General features: G+C 42.0%; 2 protein-coding genes, 1 long non-coding RNA gene and 1 pseudogene across 15 annotated transcripts in view; 1 reads left to right on the plus strand and 3 right to left on the minus strand.

The window, feature by feature from the left end:
* On the minus strand, positions 1 to 5,086 carry LOC134481580 (uncharacterized). The gene is made up of 2 exons (XR_010057263.1): positions 3,284 to 5,086; positions 1 to 210 (listed from the first exon to the last, which is right to left on the minus strand). It is a non-coding gene; the product is annotated as an uncharacterized LOC134481580 (long non-coding RNA).
* Positions 2,351 to 23,552, plus strand: part of Ankrd45 (ankyrin repeat domain 45) — a 27,822-nt gene continuing 6,620 nt past the window's right edge. For 2 of the 12 annotated variants that reach the window (XM_063272115.1, XM_063272106.1), the window contains exons 1-5: positions 3,445 to 3,558; positions 8,907 to 9,246; positions 12,799 to 12,966; positions 18,804 to 18,898; positions 21,572 to 21,710. In XM_063272115.1, coding sequence (XP_063128185.1) covers positions 8,922 to 9,246; positions 12,799 to 12,966; positions 18,804 to 18,898; positions 21,572 to 21,710 — 727 coding nt within the window. In that variant the 5' untranslated portion in view covers positions 3,445 to 3,558; positions 8,907 to 8,921. Of the gene's footprint in view, positions 3,559 to 4,162; positions 4,220 to 5,918; positions 6,129 to 8,906; positions 9,247 to 12,798; positions 12,967 to 18,803; positions 18,899 to 21,571; positions 21,711 to 23,552 lie in introns of those variants that run through there. The other 10 variants (XM_063272107.1, XM_063272110.1, XM_063272108.1 and 7 more) reach the window with 10 other exon arrangements.
* Positions 10,819 to 11,386, minus strand: Cox7c-ps1 (Cytochrome c oxidase subunit 7C, pseudogene 1; annotated as a pseudogene).
* Tex50 (testis expressed 50) lies at positions 12,030 to 17,435 on the minus strand. 2 transcript variants are annotated; one of them, XM_006250118.5, is made up of 3 exons: positions 16,805 to 17,435; positions 14,882 to 15,010; positions 12,030 to 12,315 (listed from the first exon to the last, which is right to left on the minus strand). In XM_006250118.5, the coding sequence occupies exons 1-3, from the start codon at positions 17,126 to 17,128 to the stop codon at positions 12,223 to 12,225; spliced, it is 546 nt and encodes a 181-aa protein (XP_006250180.1). In that variant the 5' UTR covers positions 17,129 to 17,435; the 3' UTR covers positions 12,030 to 12,222. The 2 variants fall into 2 exon arrangements, with proteins under 2 accessions (XP_006250180.1, NP_001385728.1); NM_001398799.1 differs by lacking the exon at positions 12,030 to 12,315 and having other exon boundaries at positions 14,555 to 15,010; positions 16,805 to 17,245.

Raw genomic sequence — 23,552 nt, forward strand, 5'->3', positions numbered from 1 at the left:
TCAGTGCTCTATCCTTGAGTTTATTGGCTTTCTTGAACTCTAACTCAAAACAGCATGGCTTTCTCACTCCTCTTCATCTTTTTTTTTTTTTTTTTTGGTTCTTTTTTTCGGAGCTGGGGACCGAACCCAGGGCCTTGCTTCATCTTCTTCTTAGCAGCTTTCCTGTCCTGTTGTTTTTTTCTCTTAAACTCTAATAAAACAATCTTTGAGCTAAAAAAAAAAAAAAAAAGAGTCATAGTGGGGTGCAATGAAGGAAGATATCTCACACTAAGCTCTGTCCTCCATTTAAACATGGAACACACACACACACACACACACACGCACACACACACACGCATGCACACACATGCACGCACACACACAGCAGTAATGATAAGGCGATTTCTGTGGAAAATTTGTCACAGTCTAGTGGGTTACATTAAAGACCCTTTTATTAATTAGTACATTATGTTACATTAGGAGCATCTTTCTTGAACCAGCTCATCAGACTGATTAAGTTGCCAAGAAAGGCAACTTAAGGGAAGAAAAAGTAATTTGGTTTCTGGTTTTCGAGGTTTCTATGTCCGACTTTCTCGGGACCTGGGCAAGGCTGGTTGCCATAGCAGTGTACTGAAGAGGTTGTGCATCTAAGGGCAGTCAAGAAGCAAACAGGCACAAGAAGGGGCTATGAACAACATAAACCCTTCCAGAGTGACCCCCAACCCCAGTGACTTACTTCCTTCATCTCTATTCCACTTCCTGTTTCACGCACCTCCGTCAATGACATCACGTGACAAGTCCATTGAGGGTCAGAGCCCCAACAATCAGTCCTTTTGTGCTGTTTTGCTCCACCAGCCTCGGACCAGTCTTTAACATTTGTATTTTTGGGGGGTAACACTGCATGGGAGTGAGTCTGCTGAACCCCGGCTGGCTGTACTTGAGCCACAGATCTCCTTCATCATCTATTTCTAGCCCTATCTGCCTAAATGCACCACACAGTTGCTACTGACATGAGCTCAACCAGAGACCAGAGTTCAGTTGCTTTACGTTTCTCAAATCCATTAGTTTCTGGTCTCCTATATAGTGCTAGCATTCAGAGCATTAAAAACAATCTTTGAGAGACCGGGGCTGGAGAGATTGCTCAGCGTATGCTGCATTGGAATGACATCTGAGTTGTGGCCCCAGCACCTACGCCAGGGCTGCTCACAACTGCCAGAGACTCCAGCTCCCGGGGATCTGACACCCTCTTCTGGCCTCCATCGGTGTCTGCACTCATATGCACATACCCCAACCCTCAGCTCCAGACACACAAATACACATAATTAAAATAAAAATACACCTTAAAAAATCTGTTTAGAGCCAACTGTCTATCTGTAATCCCATGAGATCAAGGCAAGATTACTGCCCCTTTGGTGCCCGGCTAGGTTTATCGTAGTGAGTTCTAGGCATAGTCTGGGCTGGATAGGAAGAGCCTGTTTCAAAAACCAAAAGCAGGGCTGGCACGGTGACTCGTCAGGTGACAAGGTACTTGATGCAGAGCTGATGACCGGACTTTGACCCTTTGCACCGGCATAGTGGAGAGAACCTGTCCTGCAGGCTCTCCTGTGACCCACACATGTTGTGGCAAGAGGGTGCCCCCTGTTCCAATAAATGTATAAAAAAATCAACTTGAAGCAAACAACAACAGTGAAAAACTCTGGCTTTTACTTAGCTCCACTTAAAGCTTTTCAGAAGTATTTATGCTTGCAAATTCTCTGCAGCCTCTAAAATATTAATTAAAAATAAAGTTGCATATGATTATGCATTATGTCATATTTTATGCAGATATTAAAAACCAACAGATCTCCCTTAGAAAAAGACTGCAGTGAAAGCAGAACATATTAAAATGATGTGTTCAAACCTAAGGCGTACTTGGCTTCTCACCACCAACTTCTGTAGGAAATGGTTTTCAGTCTTCCAGATCTATTACGTGGTGGCTATAGGAATAAGCCTGCAGCTCACAGAGCATCTGTCTTTTGTCTCTGTTTGTAATGTCACATTCTAAAATTCTGACCACTATACCTTTTTTGAATTAAACAAAAACCTCCACATTTAAAAATTAAGATTTCAGCCAGGTGGCGGCAGCACGTGCCTTTAATCTCAGCACATGAGAGGCAGAGGCAGATCTGTGAGTTTGAGGCCAGCCTGTTCCAGAACAGCCAATGCAATATAGACTGCCTTGAAGAACAAAGCAAAAGGAAATTTGAGACTTTCTCTTTTTTTTACATTATAGAACTCCAGCTTGGTAATGGTTGATATTTTGCCTGGGCCTTAAGTCATGCATTCATTTTAATTTTTACTTTATTTTGCTTGTTTTTGAGACAGGCTATCACTGTCTAGCCTTAAACTCATAAAGATCTGTCTTTGCCTCTGCTTCCCCAGTGCTGGGATTAAAGTTTTGTACTACTATACCCTGAAAACACTTATTTATTTTTTATTTTTTTTAATTTTGTTTCTAAAGGCATGATTGAGTTCATCAAGTATTATTTACTTATTTTAACATTTTTATGATTTATTTTTGTGTATTGCCTGCATGTGAATATGGAGATTTGCCTAAGGAGGCCAGAGAGTGTAGGTTCCTTGAAGCTGGAGTCTGGGGCAATTGTAAGCTGCCTGCTGTGGGTGCTGGATTTGAACTCCCAAGAATATGTTCTCTTAACCACTAAGCTCTTTCTCCAGGCTTCAAACATTGATTTTTAAATAGGTATTCATCTTCAGTGCAAATGCTGAGTCCTTCAGGAGTATTGCCTCCTTTTTAATGATCTTATTGTAGAAACAAACGATATTTCCCTTCACACTTGACTTCAGAACAAAACTTCCTGGGTTTCTCTCTGCCAAACACGTGACTATGTATACTGCTTAACAAGTAAGGTGGTACTTCTCTGTTGGCTTTTCTACAATTTTCCCGTCCTCCTACCCACCCTCAGAGATGTTTTGGATTTTACATTTCCGAATAAAAAAAGTATCTAACACATATAATTCCTAAGTTCCTTCTGCTCCTACCTAGTTAGCATTTGTGAGTTGTCAGGAACAGTCTAGAAGACACTAAGTTTAACTATATGAGTTCCCCCAAAAACTAGAAAATTAAGCAAGATGTTTAGTTGATTGTTTTTTTTTTTTTTATACTCTCATATGTTCACACACACACACACACACAAAATCACTTAAAGGCAAAAGAGATCATCAAGGAACATGCAAGGAATTTAAAGTGGTTAAATTCAGACCTATTACAGAATTTTTACAAAATAAAACACTTTCATACTACCATCAGAACACTGATTTTCGTTACTCGGAAGAATTCCTCTAGCTTTTCCACTCTAAAGTCTTGACAATCCTTGACCTTCCCGCTCAGCCAGAACCTGGGCCAGGCGCGGCTGCGCGAAGTGCGCCGTCGCCATGGTAACCGCGGAAGCCTGGGCCCTGGGTGAGGTGAGTAGGAGTCCTGGAGCCGAGGTCCTGGGTGGGCGATCGCGGGTGAATAGACCCGCATCATCTCTACGGTGCTGGCGGCTAGGGCTGCTGTGGTGGGCTTCATCCAAGGTATCCTCAGCTTTCGTGTGTCCGGTGGGCTTTGTGCATCCTATCCCGGCTTTGATCCTCCCGCCGCAGCAAAAGGGCAGGCCGAAGGTCGAGGGCGATCTCAGCGGAAGGGAGAACTCTCAAGCCCCTCAGGGAATTGCCTCAGGGAACGTGTTCTTTCCACGTGACCGGGTTAGCACAGAAAAGCTAGCACTCCATGTGAGGGTCCCCAGGCCTTCGCTCTTCATCGAATCCTGGATGCTTAGAGGATCTGGGACTTAAAAATCCCCATTATCTTTTTTCCCCTCTTTAAAGAAAGACTTCAACTGGGTAAAAGCCTTTGGGGTCAACTCCACTACAACTTCGGGAAGCTTCATCTGCGTCCGTTGCTCTTTGTTTAAAGGATTCGGATATCATCACCATTAAGCCTCCTTCTACCCTGTTACTCAAGTATCACCCCGCTAGGAAAGCCCTTCTGGGACCTTGGACTCCCAGTTTGCTCTCGCTGCCCTTCCTCTGTATAAGCTCAGCTATAGCCCTTGCATCCTGTTTCTCTGCGCTTGCTGGTTAGACTGTGGGTTGGCAACCTGGCCTGTTGGAATTGTCTATTTTTGGTATTTTGCAGCCTCTCGATGTTCCCGTTGTGTAGTCGGGAAGTTTCTGGACCTCCCGGAACCATTTAGTAAGTCAGAGCAGGTTATATCCTCACTTCAGAAAATTAAATAAAGAGCTTTAAATCACTGACATTCCGCCTTCGTCGGTCCAGCTCCTCCCACCCCTCGATTCTCCTGCAGCCCGTGGAGCTTATGTTTCATATTGTTATGTATGTGGGCATAGAAAACGTAATTTGTTTTGTGGCCTTGAGAGTAGGCTCGGAAAGCTGTGACCTGGGATTGCTTAATCAGCTATCCATTTTATAAATATTTTTGCCACAGACACAACCATTTATTTGTGTGACGCCCGCGATCACTCGCCGACTAGAGGGAGTAGTCATGTGATAGGCCCCACAAGCCTACAGTGTGCCATTTGGAATGCACTGCCCTCCTGAGGCCTTCATTAGCCTTAGCCTCTGCCATCCTGTGTCAGCATCCTCTCCCTATCCCTCCCATTTTAAGTTTTCCCCCCTCCTCTTTCCTGTTATTTCCTTGTTCTTCAATTTTGTTACCCATGGCAATCTAAAATTTCTTCTCTTTGTTTCTTGCCCATATCCATAAGCACCATGATTGGAGGGAACCTTGTATTGGAAGAAACTTAGTAGGCACTGTCTTCCGTGAGTGAGTAATTACAGCCCGTGCTCTCTTAGTCCGAACTTCTGCAGTACTGGTACAGTCAGCCATTCTTTTTTCCCCTTCCTCTCTGATTTGTCGAATGCTTGATGAATCAACTACATTGAAATCATCCAGTTCCTGGCTTATTACTTATTGTCCAGCACCTTTTGGTAAATATCCTGAGTCTTGTGAACAATCTGGCTTTGCTTCTCTTTCCTTCCACGCCCCCTCCCTCCTCCTCTTCCTCTTCTCCCTCCTCTTATTTCTCCTCTTCCTTTACTTCCTCCCTATCCTCTCCTTCCTTCTTGTTTTTGAGACATAATAATAAAGAGGAAGGCAGTAGCATCCTGCCTTCAGAGGTCCAGGCTCCTTTCTCCTCTCTCCGCCTGTACCGTCTGTGAAACTTGTGCTTCCCATGTATATGGGCAAAGAGAACATAATTTGTCTTGTCTCAATTCTATGACCTGTGGGTCTTTATCTGTTTGCAAATACCACATTTGCAAAAGTGAAGTCTTGTCGTCTAACCCAGATCAACCTTGAGTTTGCAATCCTCATGCCCACCCTCTCAAGCCCAGGGATTACAGGTGTGATCTACCAAGCCTGTCTTAAAAAGTGTTTCTTAGTTACTTTTCTATTACTATGCTAAGTCACCATGACCAAGGCAGCTACTAGAGGAAAGAACTTACTTGGAGCTTACAATTTCAGTGTCCATGGGCTAACATGGCAGGGAGCACTGGCGGCAGGCAGGCAGGCAGGCAGACAGGCAGGCAGGCAGACAGGCATGACACTGGCGCAGGAGCCAAGATCTCACATTTTGAGAGGTAAACATGAAGCAGCTAACTGGGAGTGGCATGGGTTTTTGAAACCTCAAAGCCTCAGTGACCCACCTCCTCCAATAAGGCCACACTTCTTGATCCTTCCCAAACAGCACCACAAAGTATTTAGATACTAATCGGGAAGCCTGTGGGGGACATTCTTATTCAAACCACCACTGAGTGTAACTGAATCTATTTGCATGCTTAGAAAGTCATTTTAACTTTGTTTTTAACATACATTTATTTATTTATTTATTTATTTATTTATTTATTTATTTATTTATTTATTTATTATAAGTACACTGTTGCTGTCTTCAGACGCACCAGAAGAGGGCACCAGATCCCATTACAGATGGTTGTGAGCCACCATGTGGTTGCTGGGAATTGAACTCAGGACCTCTGGAAGAGCAGTCGGTGCTCTTAACCACTGAGCCATCTCTCCAGCCCGGCCTTCACTTTTCTCGAAAGGTGGCTCTCTCCACTGTGTGAGGAGAGCCAGGACGAAAAGGTAAGCCACAGTCTATTGAGGTCCAATCATGGAAGCATCATACCATTAGCATACCATTCTAGCTGCTGTGACTCTTCATTAGAAGCAAGTCACTAAGTGGAGCCCATGCTGATGGTGACGGGATTAACAAAGGCGTGGGCATCTGGAGGCAAGGTGGGGAGTTGTGAGCCAGGGCAGAAGCATCTTGTGATTGGTATATTGCCCTAATTCAGTCCATTCAACTGCCATCTATACTTTTCTTTTAAAATTAGTTGTTTTATTTATATGTGTGCATATGAGCCTGCATACGTTTATATATACCAGGTGCATGGAGGAGCCTAAGGCAGCCAGGAGAATGTTTTGGAATCTGGGAACTGGAATTAATTATAGGTAGTTGTGACCTGCCGTGTGGGTGCTGGGAACCAAACCTGGGACCTCCGCAGTCACAGGGAGCATTCCAGATTTCTGAGTCGTCTCTTCTGTCCCCAAGCATGGCTTCCCCTTAAGGCTTTTGCTGCTGTGAGTACATAGTGATGTTATAACATTTGGTGTGTATGGTGCTTTTCCCTGAGTCATTCCTTATTTGACATGTATTCCATCAGCGTGAGCACTGGTAAGACTTCTGTAGATGACTGTAATTAACTTTTCCTTTCTGAAATCCCATAGAATATTTTATATTAAAGTCCTCACCACATGTCACTTTTTATTACATATATTTTATCTCATATTTTCTCCTATGGAGTATATTGTTGAGGGCAGAAGATAAACTTGTTGGTTTTAAGCTAGATACAGTATCTCATACCTGTAATCCCAGCACCAGTGTGGAGGCAGGAGAATCACTGCAAATTCAAAGCCAGTCTGGTCTACACAGCAAGTTTCAGGCCAGCCAGGGCTACCTAGCAAGATTCATTCTCAAAACAAAAACAAAAAAAATAAGTGTTTGTAATTTATATAAACATTTAAATAACACAGTAATAATCCTTTAATAAACAATAAGTGAATAAATTGAATGAATTCTGTTTAAAAATCTAGTGCCTAATTTTTAAAGTTTTTATAATTTACCTCAATGGTCTAACTATACTTCTTAATGTTCCCCAACAAGAGTCATTTTAGTAGATAAACTCTCTTTTGATTTCTTTCCTAATGAATTTAATTCTCTTTGATCTCTTGTCTGTCCCTACTGAGTATACTATTCATATTAATATTTAGTATTTTATCATATACTGAGGCCATGTGTTTACTCACTGTAGATTTTATTGATTGAAAGGGTAAAGTAGATTATTTTATAACTATAATTGTTTTCAAGTACATATTTTTATTTCATTCATATTGTCAGTGTTCGGACTGAAGATAATTAAGTAGCCCAGTATGCTTGCATACACCTTTAATCTCAGCACTTGGGAAGCAGAGGCAGGTGATCTCAGTGAGGTCAGAGGCAGAAGTAGGAATCTTGATGAGTTCAAAGCCAGCTGGCTTATACAGCAAGTCAGACCAGCCAGAACTACATAGTGAGACTCCCCACTCAAAAAATAAACAAGTGTCAGGAGTCATCTAGGATAGACTCTGTCAGGCCACCAGGTGGCCCTCCTAGAGGTGGTCCACCATTTTGCATGGTTGCAATGGGTGAGCTCGATGAGGCAAGAGACTTCACCTCAGGATTGCTTCTGGCAGCTGATGTACCTTTCCTGTCATTATTAAATTAATAAAATAATTCCTGATTTGATTCAAATAATCTTTGGAAGAAAATTTTAGGAAATGGTTTTAGTCTTTTTACCAGAAAGGTCCAATATAGTTAGAATCAAGAATAGAACGTGCTCCCTCCTCGTAATAGTAAGTAAAGGCTGCATAGTAAGAAATACAATGAGCTTTCATAATTGCACTAGAAGAGATATAGGCTTGGAACAAATTTCTGTTCAAGGAAAAACATTCAGGTCCAAGGATAAAGTCACAGGTGTGCACTATGATAAGACAAGGAAATGTGAAACTGTTGCTCTGAACTTATAATGAGCTTATAGAATGAAACATTGCTTTAAATTTAATATCAACACTCATTTGTAACTCCTGTTTTTTGTAACATCTTATCTATGAGGTAATTTTAAAGAACTTCTGTCTAAAAAGATATAAAAAGGCCAGAGGAAAGAAATAAAGATGTGGTGATATGGTATGGTGTGTGTGATGGCTTATAGGGGGGCTCTGCCTGCCTCATCCATCCATCTGTTCATCCAAATTTATATATGTATATGTCTGTTTATATGTAGTTGTGTGTGTGTGTGTGTGTGTGTGTGTGTGTGTGTGTGTGTGTAAGCATGCATGAATATTTGTGGAATTGAGACAGATGGTTTGGCCTGGAATGTATATGTGTCTGTGCAAATTCGCCTGTGTAAAGGATCTTAATTCTTTTCCTTTCCTTCCTCTCTGGTTCGCAAAGAGTTAACCAGCCCAGCCAGTGAAAGGCTTTTGGCTGCCTGGCCAGAAAAGGGAGCATTAACAATAAATTCTTTACTTACCCTCTCCTCCATTAAGCAAAAGTTGATAATTCCTCTGAAGCCATTGGCATCTGGCCTCAGTAAAACTAAGAATCAAAGAGAGTAAATACTATTAATACTAAGCAACCTTTGACTCGGGGGTGGGGGGGTGGGGGGGGTGGTGGAACCCAAGTCCCCCCACCTCCCATGCTCTGTCCATTATAATACCTTCCAGAGAGGACGCAGCCCAGGGCAGGCTGCCAGCAAACAAGTAAATAAATAACCACTATAACCACTAATATGTTTGAATTACTTTTTTTTTTTTTTTGGCTAGGTATTTTTGGAGTTAATGGAGCCAGAAGAAGCTCTAGAATCAGAGAGTTCAGAAAAGTCACTATTTTCCTCACGGCATGACTATGAAGAATCCCAAGAAGCAGATGAAACAGGCACCGAGAACCCCCTCCTGCAGCCGACTCTCACCGGGGACGTAGAAGGTTTACAGAAGATTTTTGAGGATCCTGAAAATCCTCACCATGAGAATGCTGTGCAGCTGCTTTTGGAAGAAGACATTGTTGGGAGAAATCTGCTGTATGCAGCTTGCATGGCTGGCAAAAGTGATGTAATTAGAGCTTTGGCAAAGTATGGGGTGAATCTGAATGAGAAAACTGCCAGAGGTATTTCATCTTTTCGATATTACTTGTGACCACCTACAGCTGTTCCTCACTGTCTTTATGATTGGGTGGCTTTGATGTGCCTGTTTTATACTTTAAACAACCATTTCAAAAACATTTTAATTTTTAAATTAAAAGTTAAACTCATTTTCATCAAGGCCAAACTTATCTGTCAGCTGTGTTTATACCATGACTGATAGGTGGTTATAATGTTAGAAAAGACTAGTGTAATTCCCTATATTAAGAGATTAAGCAAGCATGGATTGGGATGTAGCTCAGTTGGTAAAACCTGTACAAGGCCCTGGGTTTGAGCCCCAGAGCTGCAGACATGGTGCTACATGCCTATGATTACAAAGGAGGAAAAGGCAGGGGAATCAGAAGTTCAAGGTCATTGGCTAAGCTACTTAAGGGGTTTGGGCCAGCCTAGACTACATGAGAATTTGTCTCAAAAAAATTTTTTTAAGCGAAATGTGAGCATGTTAATAAATGTAGAAAGGTCATTTAAAAGAAATTTATGGGGTTGGGGATTTAGCTCAGCAGTAGAGCACTTGCCTAGCAAGCGCAAGGCCCTGGGTTCGATCCCCAGCTCTGAAAAAAAGAAAAAGAAAAAAATTTATGATGTAAATTCTTAGGGAGATAGGAATATAATAAATCTCTTAAAAGGCTGTCTATCAAAAATTATAGGTTTTAAAATTACTGAGAGGCTTTCAGTCAAGATTTTATTTCTGAAACTATATTTATTTATTATTTATTTATTTAGAGACAAGATCTGTGTAGCTCTGGCTGTCCCGAAACTCATGATATAGACCAGATCACTTTGGATTCTTTATTAACATTTCATTATCCCTTCTGGTCATAATGGTTACAAATTGGTCTCAGGTAGGCCCAGGGCTGTGGCACTGTGGTGGGTAAGGAGCTAAAAGATTTCTAGGACAAGTAGAGATGAATTGTGTCTTCCTTTTTCCTAGCTCAGTCAGAAATTAGCCCATAGGTGTTTCTTTTCTTCACAAACTCTTTATAGAAACATATCCAGGTTTTAATCTTACTTTGGCTACAAACCACCAGTGTGACCTTGGGAAAGGAATGGACTCCAGACCTTCCCTCTCTATTATAGACTGTAGTGAGGCTAATGCCTTCCTCCTGGGACTATTGCAGTAATGAAGTGAAGGGCACAGAGTCCTGATACAGAATAGTTTCAGCAGGGCAGTGCTTGCTCACTTCTCTTTGTCTCTCTGGATGTTTGAGGGAGTCATAAGTACCCATAATTCTTAGGGGTATATGTAGTGAATCATTACAATTTATATCGACTCAGCATCTCTTGAAATTTTTCCTACCAAAAGCATGGCGCAGTCACCTTTGATACCAGATCTACACCACATCCAAATGGCCCAGGCTTGTGGTCAGTGATAATACTTTAGCAGCATCTCTTCTGCCAGCAGTGTGTGTGTGTGTGTGTGTTTGTGTGTGTGTGAGAGAGAGAGAGAGAGAGAGAGAGAGAGAGAGAGAGAGAGAGAGAGCATGAGTGCATGTGTTTTCTCGCTGTTTTTTTGGGCCATTTGGGAATTTGCCACAAATTTTTTTTTAAATTTATATCATTAGTTTATTTATAATTTTTTCTAGTGTAAGAGTTCAAGAGTTTAATCCAATTTTCAGATCATATCTCTTAAACTTTCTTCATTCTGTTAATGGGATGAATTAAATATCTTTATTTTTTAAGTAGCTGGTGCCTTACTATAAAGAAAGGAGCAGCAATTCCAGATCCAAAGTACACGGTCATCATAGCCAGTAACCGCTACTTGTTTTCCACTGAAAACAGCAAATTCTTCCCCGGACCCTCCTCATAGTGGCTGCGATGCACCACGGAGGTGGTGAACCTCTGGATACTCTGGCCTAACATACACTGCTGGAAGTTCTCCAAGCATGGCAGAGACGGAAGGCAGAAGGAATGGCCATACCACCTCATCCTACTTTCTTCACCATTTGCCCCAAATTTAAAGTTATAATCTATTTTCCTGTATCTGCCCTTAGTTGCCACATTTTATTCCTCCTTTGAGTGACCTGGGAACACAGGACTGACTCACACTTTCCCTCAGCCAGTATCTAGAGGTTAAGTCATGTCCCCATTAATGTATAAGTATCTTTTTTTTTTTTTTTGGTTCTTTTTTTTTTGGAGCTGGGGACTGAACCCAGGGCCTTGCGCTTCCTAGGCAAGCGCTCTACCACTGAGCTAAATCCCCAGCCCCTATGTATAAGTATCTTGAATCTGCAGCTTCTAGCCGACAAACCAGAGGTCACCTAAAGCCAGGATTTTCCTGGAAGCATTGAGAAAACAAGGTTGGGTTCTTAAGACAAGTGTGGGCCAGGTGGACACTGGGTATGAGTCAGATGAGGGCCACCAGGTCACCCCCCCCCCCATATGCATGTTTCCTAATGTGAGGGACTTCCTGGTTGTGCATTGGGCAAGGCATGGGACTTGTGAAAGGCACACCATGAGCCCCACTCCTAAGGTCTTCTGATAAGAACTGCCACATCTTTGGTGTTGGAACCCCATTCTAGATCATTTCTAATTGCTTTCTTGAACCCAGGACTTTGTACATGTTAAGCAAGAGAAATGCCATGGAACTGTGCCTTCAGTCCTGGCTCTCCCGTTTAACTGAGGCCTCTCCAAACAATTTATCTCTGATCTTTGACTTTTATAAAACTCTGAAAAACTCTTGACAATGGATCCCGTGTTTCCGCCTCTACAGTTGCACCTCAGGAAGTCTAAGAAATGACTTTCTAATGTGTTAAGTCATACTTAAGCTTTAATTCAAAAGAAATTTCCAAACCAAAGCATACACGGCTATAATGATTTTGATGATTGTGTTAACAATAAAGGTAGGGTACTAAGAGTTTGATGAAAATTCCTTAAAATCATAGGCTGACTGTTCCGAAGTGCAGGTGGCCGTCATTCTTAGCAGATGAGGAGGGGCTCAGGAGTCAGGCTGCCCGTGTTGGTATCTTGTGTTCGTCATTACTGGCTGCGTTCCTTGAGCCAAGTTTCTTAACATCTCTGAGTTTTAGTTTCCTTGTCTGTAAGATGAGGATTATAATAATTCTGATGCTATAGGGTTTGTAAATTCAACGAGGTTACTAGGTAGAACACTGAGTGCCTGTCTCTTAGCTATCATTCAGTACTTGATTGTGTTTATGATCTGCTACATAAAATAGTCTGGACTAACACACAGATGTACCTTGACTTATGATAAAGTGATGACCCGATGGACCCATTATAAAGTACTGTAAACAGAAGCATGCATTTAACACAGCTAGCCTGCTCATCATAGCTTAGCAACACTGTACACCAGACAGCATGCCAGGGAACGGTTTATTCCTGAGGTCACATGGCTGCCTAGGAGCTGTTCCTCACCGTTACTGCTCAGTATCTTGTCAGAGTATTGGAACACACATTACTAGCCTTGGGAAAGACTGAGCATCAAAGTTTCCAGTGCGTTTTAAAACTGCTGTCAAGTCACCCCAAGTCTGTTTGACCCAGCTGTCTTTACTCTCTGTCAGGGTACACACTCTTACACTGCGCTGCAGCCTGGGGCCGCCTGGAAACTTTGAAGGCCCTGGTGGAACTGGATGTTGATATAGAGGCTTTGAACTTCCGGGGAGAGAAAGCTCGAGACGTTGCTGCTCGCTATTCTCAGGCCGAATGTGTTCATTTTCTGGACCGGGCAGGTAAGGAGCACAGATGGTATGAAGATGATTGAGGCCATGGAGTGCTATGAATGATATTTCCACCTTCCAGCTAGGTGATGTGCTTTCTGTTGTCAATAGTGTATAAAGACTGCCTTCATTTCTTTCCTCTTTTACTTTACTATTGACCGCAAAGCATTGCTCTTAACTCTGCCTCTGCCTCTGCCTCTCTCTGCCTCTCTCTGCCTCTCTGCCTCTCTCTGCCTCTCTGCCTCTCTCTGCCTCTCTGCGCCTCTGCCTCTGCCTCTCTCTCTCTCTCTCTCTCTCTCTCTGTTTGTATCTTGTTGATTTACCAATTTCTGACAATTTAAGCAACAAACTTTCCATACATACAATATATGTTCAAGGTTGTTTTTTGAAAGACCCAAAGTACACTATTCCATATATATATACCAGCATATTTCAGTAACATATTTGACCCCCAGAAAGGAAATTTGCTGTTGAAAATTAAAAATATTTTCCTAGGAAAAGTTAACCTATAGTATCAGTAGCCCAAATCATAACTACCCCGTAGCACGGCAGGACTTCTGAGACCTGTCATTTTCCTCTCAATTTGCCTGCTGGTTACATGGGTATTTTACTTATGAAAGTTCATTTGAGATGTACACTTCAAAGTTTCCATGTCTTTTATAAATATTCTATCTCAACAGAATCCAAATTTTTTTTTGTGCTGCCTTGAATTTTGTTTACATTTTGTTCTCATTCCTCAGGTCTGTGTTATATAGCCTGAAGAGACTTTAGGAATATGTAACTGTGTGACTTGCTGTGTGCTTATAGAATTTAAAATGAAACCATTTTATATGGCTGTCTGCATTGCCATGCTCAGCAGGTTTTTATGGAGTGCCCACTACTAAGCATGTTAATACTGCTGTAGGCATGGCATACAGCAATGGTTGTTTCTTCCCTGTGGAGTTTCTTTTTAGGTGAAGCAATCATCTAGAAATCAGTTGGCAACAGTATCAGAAAGATGTGAGTAGGGGTTGGGGATTTAGCTCAGTGGTAGAGCGCTTGCCTAGGAAGTGCAAGGCCCTGGGTTCGGTCCCCAGCTCCGGAAAAAAAGAACCAAAAAAAAAAAAAAATATGTGAGTATTAAGAGAAAGAGGGAAGGTAATAATTAGCAGGAAAGGCAGTTCATGCCCTGGGGTAGTTAGAGAACCTGAAGAAAGCTTATTGGGGTTCAACTGGGCCTTACAAAATGAACAGGATTTGAATACACAGTGGTAGAGCAAAGAGCATAAGCAAAACATTAAATCTGAGAATGAAAGGAACATGCTAGGGGACAGGGACAAGACCCTCTTACTAGAGCCCTTGCCGTAGCTTCCACAAGGAAGGGATAAGCAGGTTCTCTGGAGGATGTCTGTGTTTGAATACTACATAAGCATGAGCAGGGTACACATCTTTGTACCCTAGTTTCCTTTCTGATAAGCGGAGCTAATAATAGCTCCTTCCTCTTGAGACTTGTGAGGGCTAAATGATACAGTGCAAAGCACATAGCAACTACCTGTCATGTGGTCAGGCTGGAAAAAAAATGCTGTTGCTATAATTACCACCAGATTATACCCTGAAGTGCCAGTTAAGGTGTTTTCAGTTTATTCTGGGAGCCACGTTTGTAAGTGTGGATTCTTTTTCAGTCGAACGGAAACCCAGACTTGTGTGAAAAATTTTCAGTAATGATTGTGGCAAGAAAAAAAAAAAAAGAAAGAAAAGAAGCAAGCCCCCAAAGAAACCTTTGTCTCCTCAGATAGTCCTTGCAATAGATTCTTTCGTACTCTCCGCCAAGCTACATTTGCATGTGCTTAGGGTTAGTGATATTCTTTTGCTCCTCTCCTCCTTTACTCTTCTTCCTCCTTAATTTACGTTGTTGCTTAACTTTCTTAACAGAAGAATGGTGAGACACCTGCTTCAGGAACTTGGTCATCATTGACGTGGTGGCCAGCAGTCTGCAGAGTATTTGTTCAATGTCATAGATGGAGGGGCTCAGGTCTCGGTCGTTAGCATGCTTCTCTAAAGAGGCTTGCTTTTTCAGCTGCAAAAGCAAAACAAACCACTGAACCCACATTCTGGATAAGCAAATTTAAACAGCACTAAGATGTATGCATCACATATTTATGCAAATAGAGAAGGTTACTATAGAAGGCCCAAGTGCAGAAGAGATACTCTTCCTTATGTACAACACAAGACTAGACTGACTCCCTGTCATCCCGGGCAAACATTGGTCAACATTTTCTGAGGTTAGAGAGCATTTTGCCAGGAGCAGTTAGGGTGTCAACAACATGTTTTCCTGCAGGACGTGGAGAAATTGAATCAGTATGGACAGATGACGTCCTCCCTGCTGGCTAGCTCTCACAGTATTAGACAGTGCCTCCCCTGGTCCTACTGAACTGTGAACTCTGTGAACTGCAGGAATGACTAGCATGGTAAAATGTGTCCATGGGTTCAACCATGGCACGAATATCATCACAAGGGCAACCAGCTGCCTTCTGATTGGATTTAAGACCTGCTCCACAAGAGGAACACTTGCTTGATACTGCAGATCTGGCCAAGAACTCTTGGTTGGGGAGCTCATACGTCTCATTGGTAAACTTACTAATGTTATTTTGCTAAATGGGCATAATGTCAAACTGCCCTCTAAAGTTGTCTCTCTGTACTAAGATTAGTTCAACTCTCTGACCTTATCAGAGAAGTCTCTGTGCAGGTGATGGTGGTTCATGCAGAAACTTGCAACTAGTCAAAGTGCAGAGACTCTGGGCATGCACAGATGTAAATGAGACATCTATATCATTGTCGCCTCCCCTCAGGCATCATGGAAGGTGGGGCAGGGAGTCTGAAGAGCCAGATGTCAGAGGGGACCAGAGCAAAAAAAACCAGTATCTTCTGATCAGGACAGAAATTCTGCACTCGTGAATTAACAGCACACACGATCTGTTCAAGGTCAAGTCAGTTTCATGCTAGAATGGAGTGGGTAGGGGTCATAAACCCTTACCCCTAAATGAATAGTTTTGCACTTGACAACTTCGGGGAAAGGGAGAGTTAATTTTCTTTAAGTGTGTGGTTCCTGGCAGGTTAACCTGAATAAATAAAGCTCGGCAGTACTTGGAGCATAAAATGAGCCCTTAAGACTGTGGTTAGGGATTGGGGATATAGCTCAGTGAGTTGTAGAAAACTTGCCTAGTAAGTAGGAGGCCCTGGATTTGATTCCCAGAACCAAATAAACCAGAAAAAACATTTCCCTTATTAAGCAGCATCACTGTATAATAAGTACATATTTTAAAAACAAGAAAACATTTATATAGCTAGGTCATGCTGATGAGCAAGGAAGTGTGTGTATTTATGTGCTTAGCAGAATTCTTAATTGTCTCAAATTATAGCACCGTCTATTGGCAAAATTGGGAATTAAGTGACCTGTTTCCCACTAAATCCTAACATTTAAAATCAGTTTACAGTCTGCCTGGGAAACTCATGCTAACCTTTGTAGTGATCTTTCATAGGCTCACAGATTCTCCAAGAGACCCCTTGTTTCAGATCATTTTATGGGAAGGCTAAGAGCACACGACTTCCCTCACTCCTATAATCCTACCTACCGCATCTTACTGTTTTGTTGTGTTTTGTAACTTGAAGTAGAGGTTGGAGGAGGCGGTTTTAAGACCTTCTGATTAAACATTCATCTGTAGAACTCTTGACCATGGGCATGTCGCTGCTAGCTGATGGTGGTGGGGTAAGTGGGGGCAGGGAAGGTGGAGGAGATGGATCAAAGGTCTGGATAACCTTGGGCTGTGCGCTCTTTGAGATTCTATAAATCCTATTTGCATCACAAATTCACCTTTTTTTGGTGTCTCGTCCATTTCATCCATAGGTAATGCACAGATAGAACAAACAGGATTAAGAAGAGAGCTTGTACTAAGATATAAGTGAGGTGTAAGGAACTCTGTAATAGGTCCATGTTAGCAAAGTTGCAGCAGAGTTTGTCCAGAGGGAAAGGCAGGCAGCGGGATGGGGGAACCTTAACTTTCAGGTAGTGCACTTCCTCTGGAAAAATCTCCCATCCGACCTTTGTCCAAGTTGTTCCGTCACAAATGCAGGAACTCTCTCTGACGAAGCAGAAGAACAGAAGGGGAGAAAGCATAGATAGTCTTTGATTAGACATCTTTTTTTTTTTTGTCTTAACTGAGAAGAAAATCTTGCGGTAAAAAATTGGTCAGACAGAGCAAAAGATGCCTCAAGCACTAAGGTGGTGCTCCCGTCAAAGCCTTTCAGATAGTCCTGTTAGTCAATCCTACACGCAGCAAAGTACACAGTGCCAGCCATTGTTACATCGTCAGCCATAGTGACTCAGGGGGATGTTCAGTGACATCACTAAAAAATGCACTGGGATGAAAAGGTGTACCCGGCTAATCACCCTAGGATTCTTGAAATGAGCTATTTGCTGTTTTGCGGTTGAGTGTTTGCAGTATGCAGTCAAAAAAATAAATAAATAAAAATGAAACCCCATGAAAAAAACAAAAACAAAAACAAAAAAAAATTAAACAAGCCCTCAAAGGTAGTGGCGTCTCGCAGTAGGGCAGGAGAAGATTGGCTGTTTTGAACCCTGCCATCATGTGAAAAGGAGGCTCAGGAAGAGAACTTGGATACTTGGGTAACATTTCCAAGCCAAGTGTTGAAGGCCTAGCTGGTCTTTTTCTTGCTGTCTGTAGTGAAATGGGAAAGGAAAGGGATACATTGAGGGGAAAGTGCTTTATCACGTCTAATGTGATTTGGGACTGATTTCTCTCAGCAAAGTGTACTTTTTAAACACATCTTGGAGGTGTGGTGTGTGTGTGTGTGTGTGTGTGTGTGTGTGTGTGTGTGTGTGTGTGTGAGCCCGCGCACACATATGTGTTTGAAAGCTCAAGAAAAGAAAAGCAATCGACAATCTGCCCACTGGAAATATTTCTCTGTTGTTACTGTTTTCTCCAGAGGGAACATTTTGGCAGATGTTGTTCACGGGACCTGGTGTCATGTTTTGTATTTCTTTGGTTCTTCAAAAGTCCTATCATAATTCTAGGAACACACTGGGTGTGCTGAAGTGATATCCCCGAGTGTTGGGAAACCTTGCTATTTAAGGTCACAGTCTACCATATCCAGACAGTGTCTCTGAGCTCAGCACAAAATGGAGGACTCCCTTTACCAGCAGGCTTTCCTCTTCTTGGCCTGACCTTATCTGGGGAGTCTGACCCCAACATCCGCCACCTGGGGAAGGTCACATAGTCCTTGGCAAACCTACAGGTTTAACTTCCTCTTTTCCCATTCAGAATCTGCTCAGCAAGTCCCTGGGCCTGCAGGAATGCCTCTTCATGCAAATGAGGCATTCCCAGTATGTTAAGCCCCAGCCAATGAGTTACGTTCACCCTAAAACTCCTTCCCACTCTCCAAGGTTTGTACTTAGCCCTTGTCCACCCTGAATAATGTGTATGTGCACAAGCTGTTTCACCGAAGACTGTCGAAGGGAGCTGTTTAAACTGAGTGATGTTTAAGAGAAAAGTAACACTACAATCCTTGAAGAAGGCTCCCCTCCCCAACCTCCCACACTCTCAGTTGGATTGGGATCCTGCAGACAGGCGCCCCTCCCCCCATTCCAGGCCAGTGTGGAGTGGTGCCTGGATACTGGAGGGAAGAATCGGAACTCGGAACTACACCTGAGTGCTGTTTTTCTGAGTTCCTCCGACACTGACAGTGAACTTTCTACACAAGTCTCCTTGAGTTTTGGCTGTGGGATGGGCTAGCAAGTTGACTTGCCCTCTGTTGTTGTCCTTATTTCTTGTTTTTTTGTCCTGTCTTTTCAGATGCAAGGCTGATTCTGAAAAAATTTATTACAAAATCCTCTCTCATCATTACTGACCCAGAAAAGACACCAGGGAAACTCTTCAAGGAAGATAAGGTACTGTGTTGTGATTATTTCCTGTCCTGATGTTTTAGAGGTAGATGGTTCTCCTTTCTCCGTCCTCTCCTTCCCCTCCTTTCTTGAGTAAGCTTCTGATAAGAGATGAAATGATAGAGTAAATAAATGATGTCGATGTTCAAAATATCACACCTGACCACATAGATGAAATTCAGAAATGTTGTGCTGAGTGAAAATTTGGAAAAACAAAGCCCAAGCCTGCAAAGATTTTTATAAAGCCAGCTCTCCTAAAGCATATCGTTAGATACCTGTTTTAATAGTAAAACTACAAAGAGAAAAGCTTTCTATTCTGTTGGAGTACTATGCTCTTCTGATATTCAATTCTATAGTTTGCTTCACACCTTAAAACACACATGATATATGTTAGTATGTATGCACTTGTATATACTATATAAATATGCACACTATAGTATATATGCATGTGTGTATATTACATGTACAAATCTTCCATAATGAAAAGTAAAAAAAAAGTTAAAAAATTTGTAAAGTTAAAAAAATTGATTGGATATACATTAAAATTGTGCCCATTGGGGCTGGGGATTTAGCTCAGTGGTAGAGCGCTTACCTAGGAAGCGCAAGGCCCTGGGTTCGGTCCCCAGCTCTGAAAAAAAGAACCAAAAAAAAAATTGTGCCCATTAAGCTGGTCATAGTGGCGTACATCTGTGTTCCAGCATTTGGAAAGCGCAGGCAGGAGGATTACCTTTAGTTCTAGGCAAGTCTGGTCACACTCTGAGAACCAGGCCAGCCAGGGCGGTGTAATATGACCCTGTGTTTAAAAACTAAATATGTTCCAGGTATTAGATATGTGCATTGACTTTGAATTGTTTTCTGTGTGCCATGTGGAATCCCTGAGAATTTATTTGATATTATTTGATGAAATACAGTTAGCTGCTCCTTAAAGGGTACCAGCAAATCTCACTAAGGCACACATTAAATTAGTACCTATAAACAACTTTACAAAATTTCTTATGAAAGAAAACACAACACGTTCAATTAGAGCAGGTACTAGGGCTGTTGACCTGCAATTTACAGGTTCTTCCCATGAAAGAATGGTGCTTTGTTAACTAATACTAGAAAAACCTTCAAATATCAATAAAAAATGTCATAGGCACACCCCATTAATTAGAAGACAATAAAAACATCTAGAACAAACTTAACACTCCTTTCACTTTTGGTCTTATTACCCCTGGAATTCTAATAACAGTTTTGAGATTTCATCTTTCCCCCTTTACTTACAGATACAGGTTTGTCAGGGAGATATTTCTACTATAAAAGTGGGATCCTACTGTATTGGTTACTATTATTATTAACTTGCTTTTTCCCTCCCCTGGTATCTTGTGGACATGTCTGAGTCTTTTTTTCCTCATATATCTGTATCTACGGCTTACTCTTCAGCACTACGGAAGAACAATCAGCAGGTTGTTAATCTGTGTTCGTTATTATCAACCTTACCAAACAGCTTTTTCTTTTTTACTTGAAAAAGTTTTTGGTTGACACATTCTGTCTGTATGTATAAGGCACATGTGAGAACTATCTTTTTGATTTTTAAAGATTTATTTATTATATATAAGTACACTTTAGCTGTGTTCGGACACACCAGAAGAGGGCATCAGATCCCATTACAGATGGTTTTGAACCACCGTATGGTTGCTGGGGTTTGAACTCAGGAAAACTATCTTTAAACAGACATCAGGAATGTGCTGCCAGTGTGTGATCAGATGGAGATTTTTTTTTTTTTTGATCTTTCTCCTTCAGACACCATTTAGAGGAAGTAAATAACTTAGTGAGTCTCCTGTAGCTCATACAATCCACCATTTTTCTAAATTTTTACTCGTTTTTATTCTGTGCGTGAGTGTTTGTCAGCACGCATGTGTGTGTGTGTACCATGTGTGTGCAGTACCTGTAGATGCCAGAAAAGGGCACAGGATCTCCTGGCGCTGAAGTTACAGATGGTTGGAACTGCCATGTGTATGCCAGGAACCGAACCCAGGTTCTCTGCAAGAACTACACGTGCTCTTAACTGCTGAGCCATCTCCCCAGACCTATTCTCTCCCTATTCTTTTTCAACTTTTGCAAACACTTCTCTCATCAGGGGGGCTCAATAAAAGCAGAGAATCAGGGAGAAAAAAATACACTGGTTTAAGGCTTCTCGAGTCTCAATGGTGAGTTGTATGACCTCTCCTTCTACCACTGTTAGATGGTTCAGAAGCCAGAAGCCATCTGCTATTTCAAATTTACTTATCTAAAATGAGGTATAATTTCAAATTTAGTTCTTCAGTCACTTTAGCCAGATTCCAGGTTCTCAAGAGCTAAATACACCTAAGGGTTACTGTATTGGGTGAGTTTCTGCCAGATAGCACGTAGCCTTAGAAACACTCCAGTTTGTAAAAACAATGCGTGTGTGTGACTGTGCATGTATGTGCACGTATGTGCGCATGTGTGGATGCCTTGGCGTTCACATATGTTGAGGTCAGAGGACAGCTTGGCTGAATCTCTTCTCCCTTACACTGTGTGGACTCTGGGTATCAAATGCAGGTTGTCATCTTTGATGAAAGCATTTTCAGCCACTAAGCTCTCCTTCTGACCCTAGAGATTCTATAGCCTTATTTTTCAATCAGTGAGTGGAAGTAAATTCACAGTTTCTGTCCCCAGAATGCCATCCTCAACGCATGCCGCATGAAAAATGAGTGGTTGGAAAGCCACCCGGAGGCCTCCATCAGTGAGCTTTTTGTGCAGAAACAACAACTGGAAGACATTGTTTCCCCAATCATAGCAAAAATGTCTACACCACGTAAGTTCTATGTCTGAATGTCAGGAAATAGAATTGTTAAGCTCAGTGTTGTTGTTGTTTTTTTCTGATACACTATGGTTTTTACTATCTTCACCTCCCTAGTTATAGCTGTATTCCTTTCATAAGACATGCCTGATCCTGGTCTTGACATTACATTATCAGTTGCGAAAGTATATGTTTGTAACCTATTTTTTTAAAGATCTGTTTATTTTATTTTATGAGCGTTTTTCCTGCATGCATGTGTGTTCACTGTCATGCATGCCTGACACCTGTGTCAGATTCCTCAGAACTGGAATTACGGATGGTTGTGAGGCATCATGTGTGCCAGGAACCGATCCCAGGGCCCGTGTAAGCACATCCAGTCCTCTTAGCTGCCGATCTCCCTATGCACGCCGTTGAGGTCTTTCTGATACTGCGTTTTGCAAACGTGGCTCTAGTTGCCTGTGTCCTCTGAATACCTGCATTGCACATACCACCTGGTTTTCATGCCACTGATTTTTTTTTTTTTTTGGTTCTTTTTTTCGGAGCTGGGGACCGAACCGAGGGCCTTGCGCTTCCTAGGCAAGCGCTCTACCACTGAGCTAAATCCCCAACCCCTCATGCCACTGATTTTTGATCAGAGATTGTCACCCAGGAAAGGACATTCTTCTGGGAGACAGGATGGCAGAGTCAGGGAAGGGTTTTCAGTATTATACTTCTGGTTTTGGTTGGGGAAAACAACTGTGGAAATAATATCCCGAGGTCAGAAATGCACACATCAGAATCTCAGGGGCAGGTATACCTAAGATTTAAAAATGGCAGCCTTATCTGTTTCATACTGTTTTCATGAAATTCACCCCTTAAAGGCTCCAACCAGTGTGTTTCAGCATATCACCAAGTTATGAAATCATCATCATTTCTAATTTTAGGTCACTTTGCTCCCTCACAAAGACACCCTACACTTATCAACAGGCACTTTCTGCCCCCTCTCCCAAGCCCAGGCAGTCATTACTTTATTTTCTATCCTCATGGGTTGGTTGGCTTGTTTGTTTGAGTCAGGGTCTTGCTATGTAGTCCTGCATGCACTGGGACTTGTTATATAGACCAGGCTAGCCTCGAATTTGCTGTAATCCTCCTGCCTCAGCCTGTCGAGTGCCAGAATTACAGATGTGAGCTCTCATGCCCGGCTTGGACCTGGCTGCTCTAAACTCTTCACAGATAGGATCACAACGTACACATTGCCCTTTGCGATTGGGTTCTATCCCTTGGCACAATGCCTATTTAGTTCTTTTTAATGAATTGACACTTAATAAAGATGAATAACCTTCCATGGTATGGATACAAATTTAATCCATTCATCGGCCAGAGTACACGTTTGTTTTTACTCTTGAGCCAGCATACACAGTGCTGCCATGAGCTGTTGTGTATATTGCCGTATGCTTCCTCTTTTCTTTGGGATGTCAACAGGAGAGGAACTGCTTCGTAGTATGTAACTCTCTGTCAAGCCTTCTGGGAAACTGCTAAAGGTGTTTTCTGTTTCCATTCTCATCAGTGGCATCTGAAGATTCCAATTTCTTCATGACTTTATTGATGTTTATTGTTGCCTTTAAAGCATCTTAGACACACTCAGTGGATGTGAAGTGACATCATGCTCTGATTTGAATTTCCTTGATCCCTATATTATAAGTATCTTTTCCTGTGTTTATGGGTCACTTGTCTAATTACTCTGGAGAGCTTCTTATTTTGACTATTTCAAATTTTAAATTTGAAGGGTCTTTTGCATAGCTCGTTACAGAAGTTCTTTATATGTTTTGGATACAAGTCTACTATGAGAAATATGACACTGAGCTGGACATGGTGATA

Source organism: Rattus norvegicus, chromosome 13 (genome assembly GCF_036323735.1).
Source record: "Rattus norvegicus strain BN/NHsdMcwi chromosome 13, GRCr8, whole genome shotgun sequence".
Classification (NCBI taxonomy): Eukaryota; Metazoa; Chordata; class Mammalia; order Rodentia; family Muridae; genus Rattus; species Rattus norvegicus.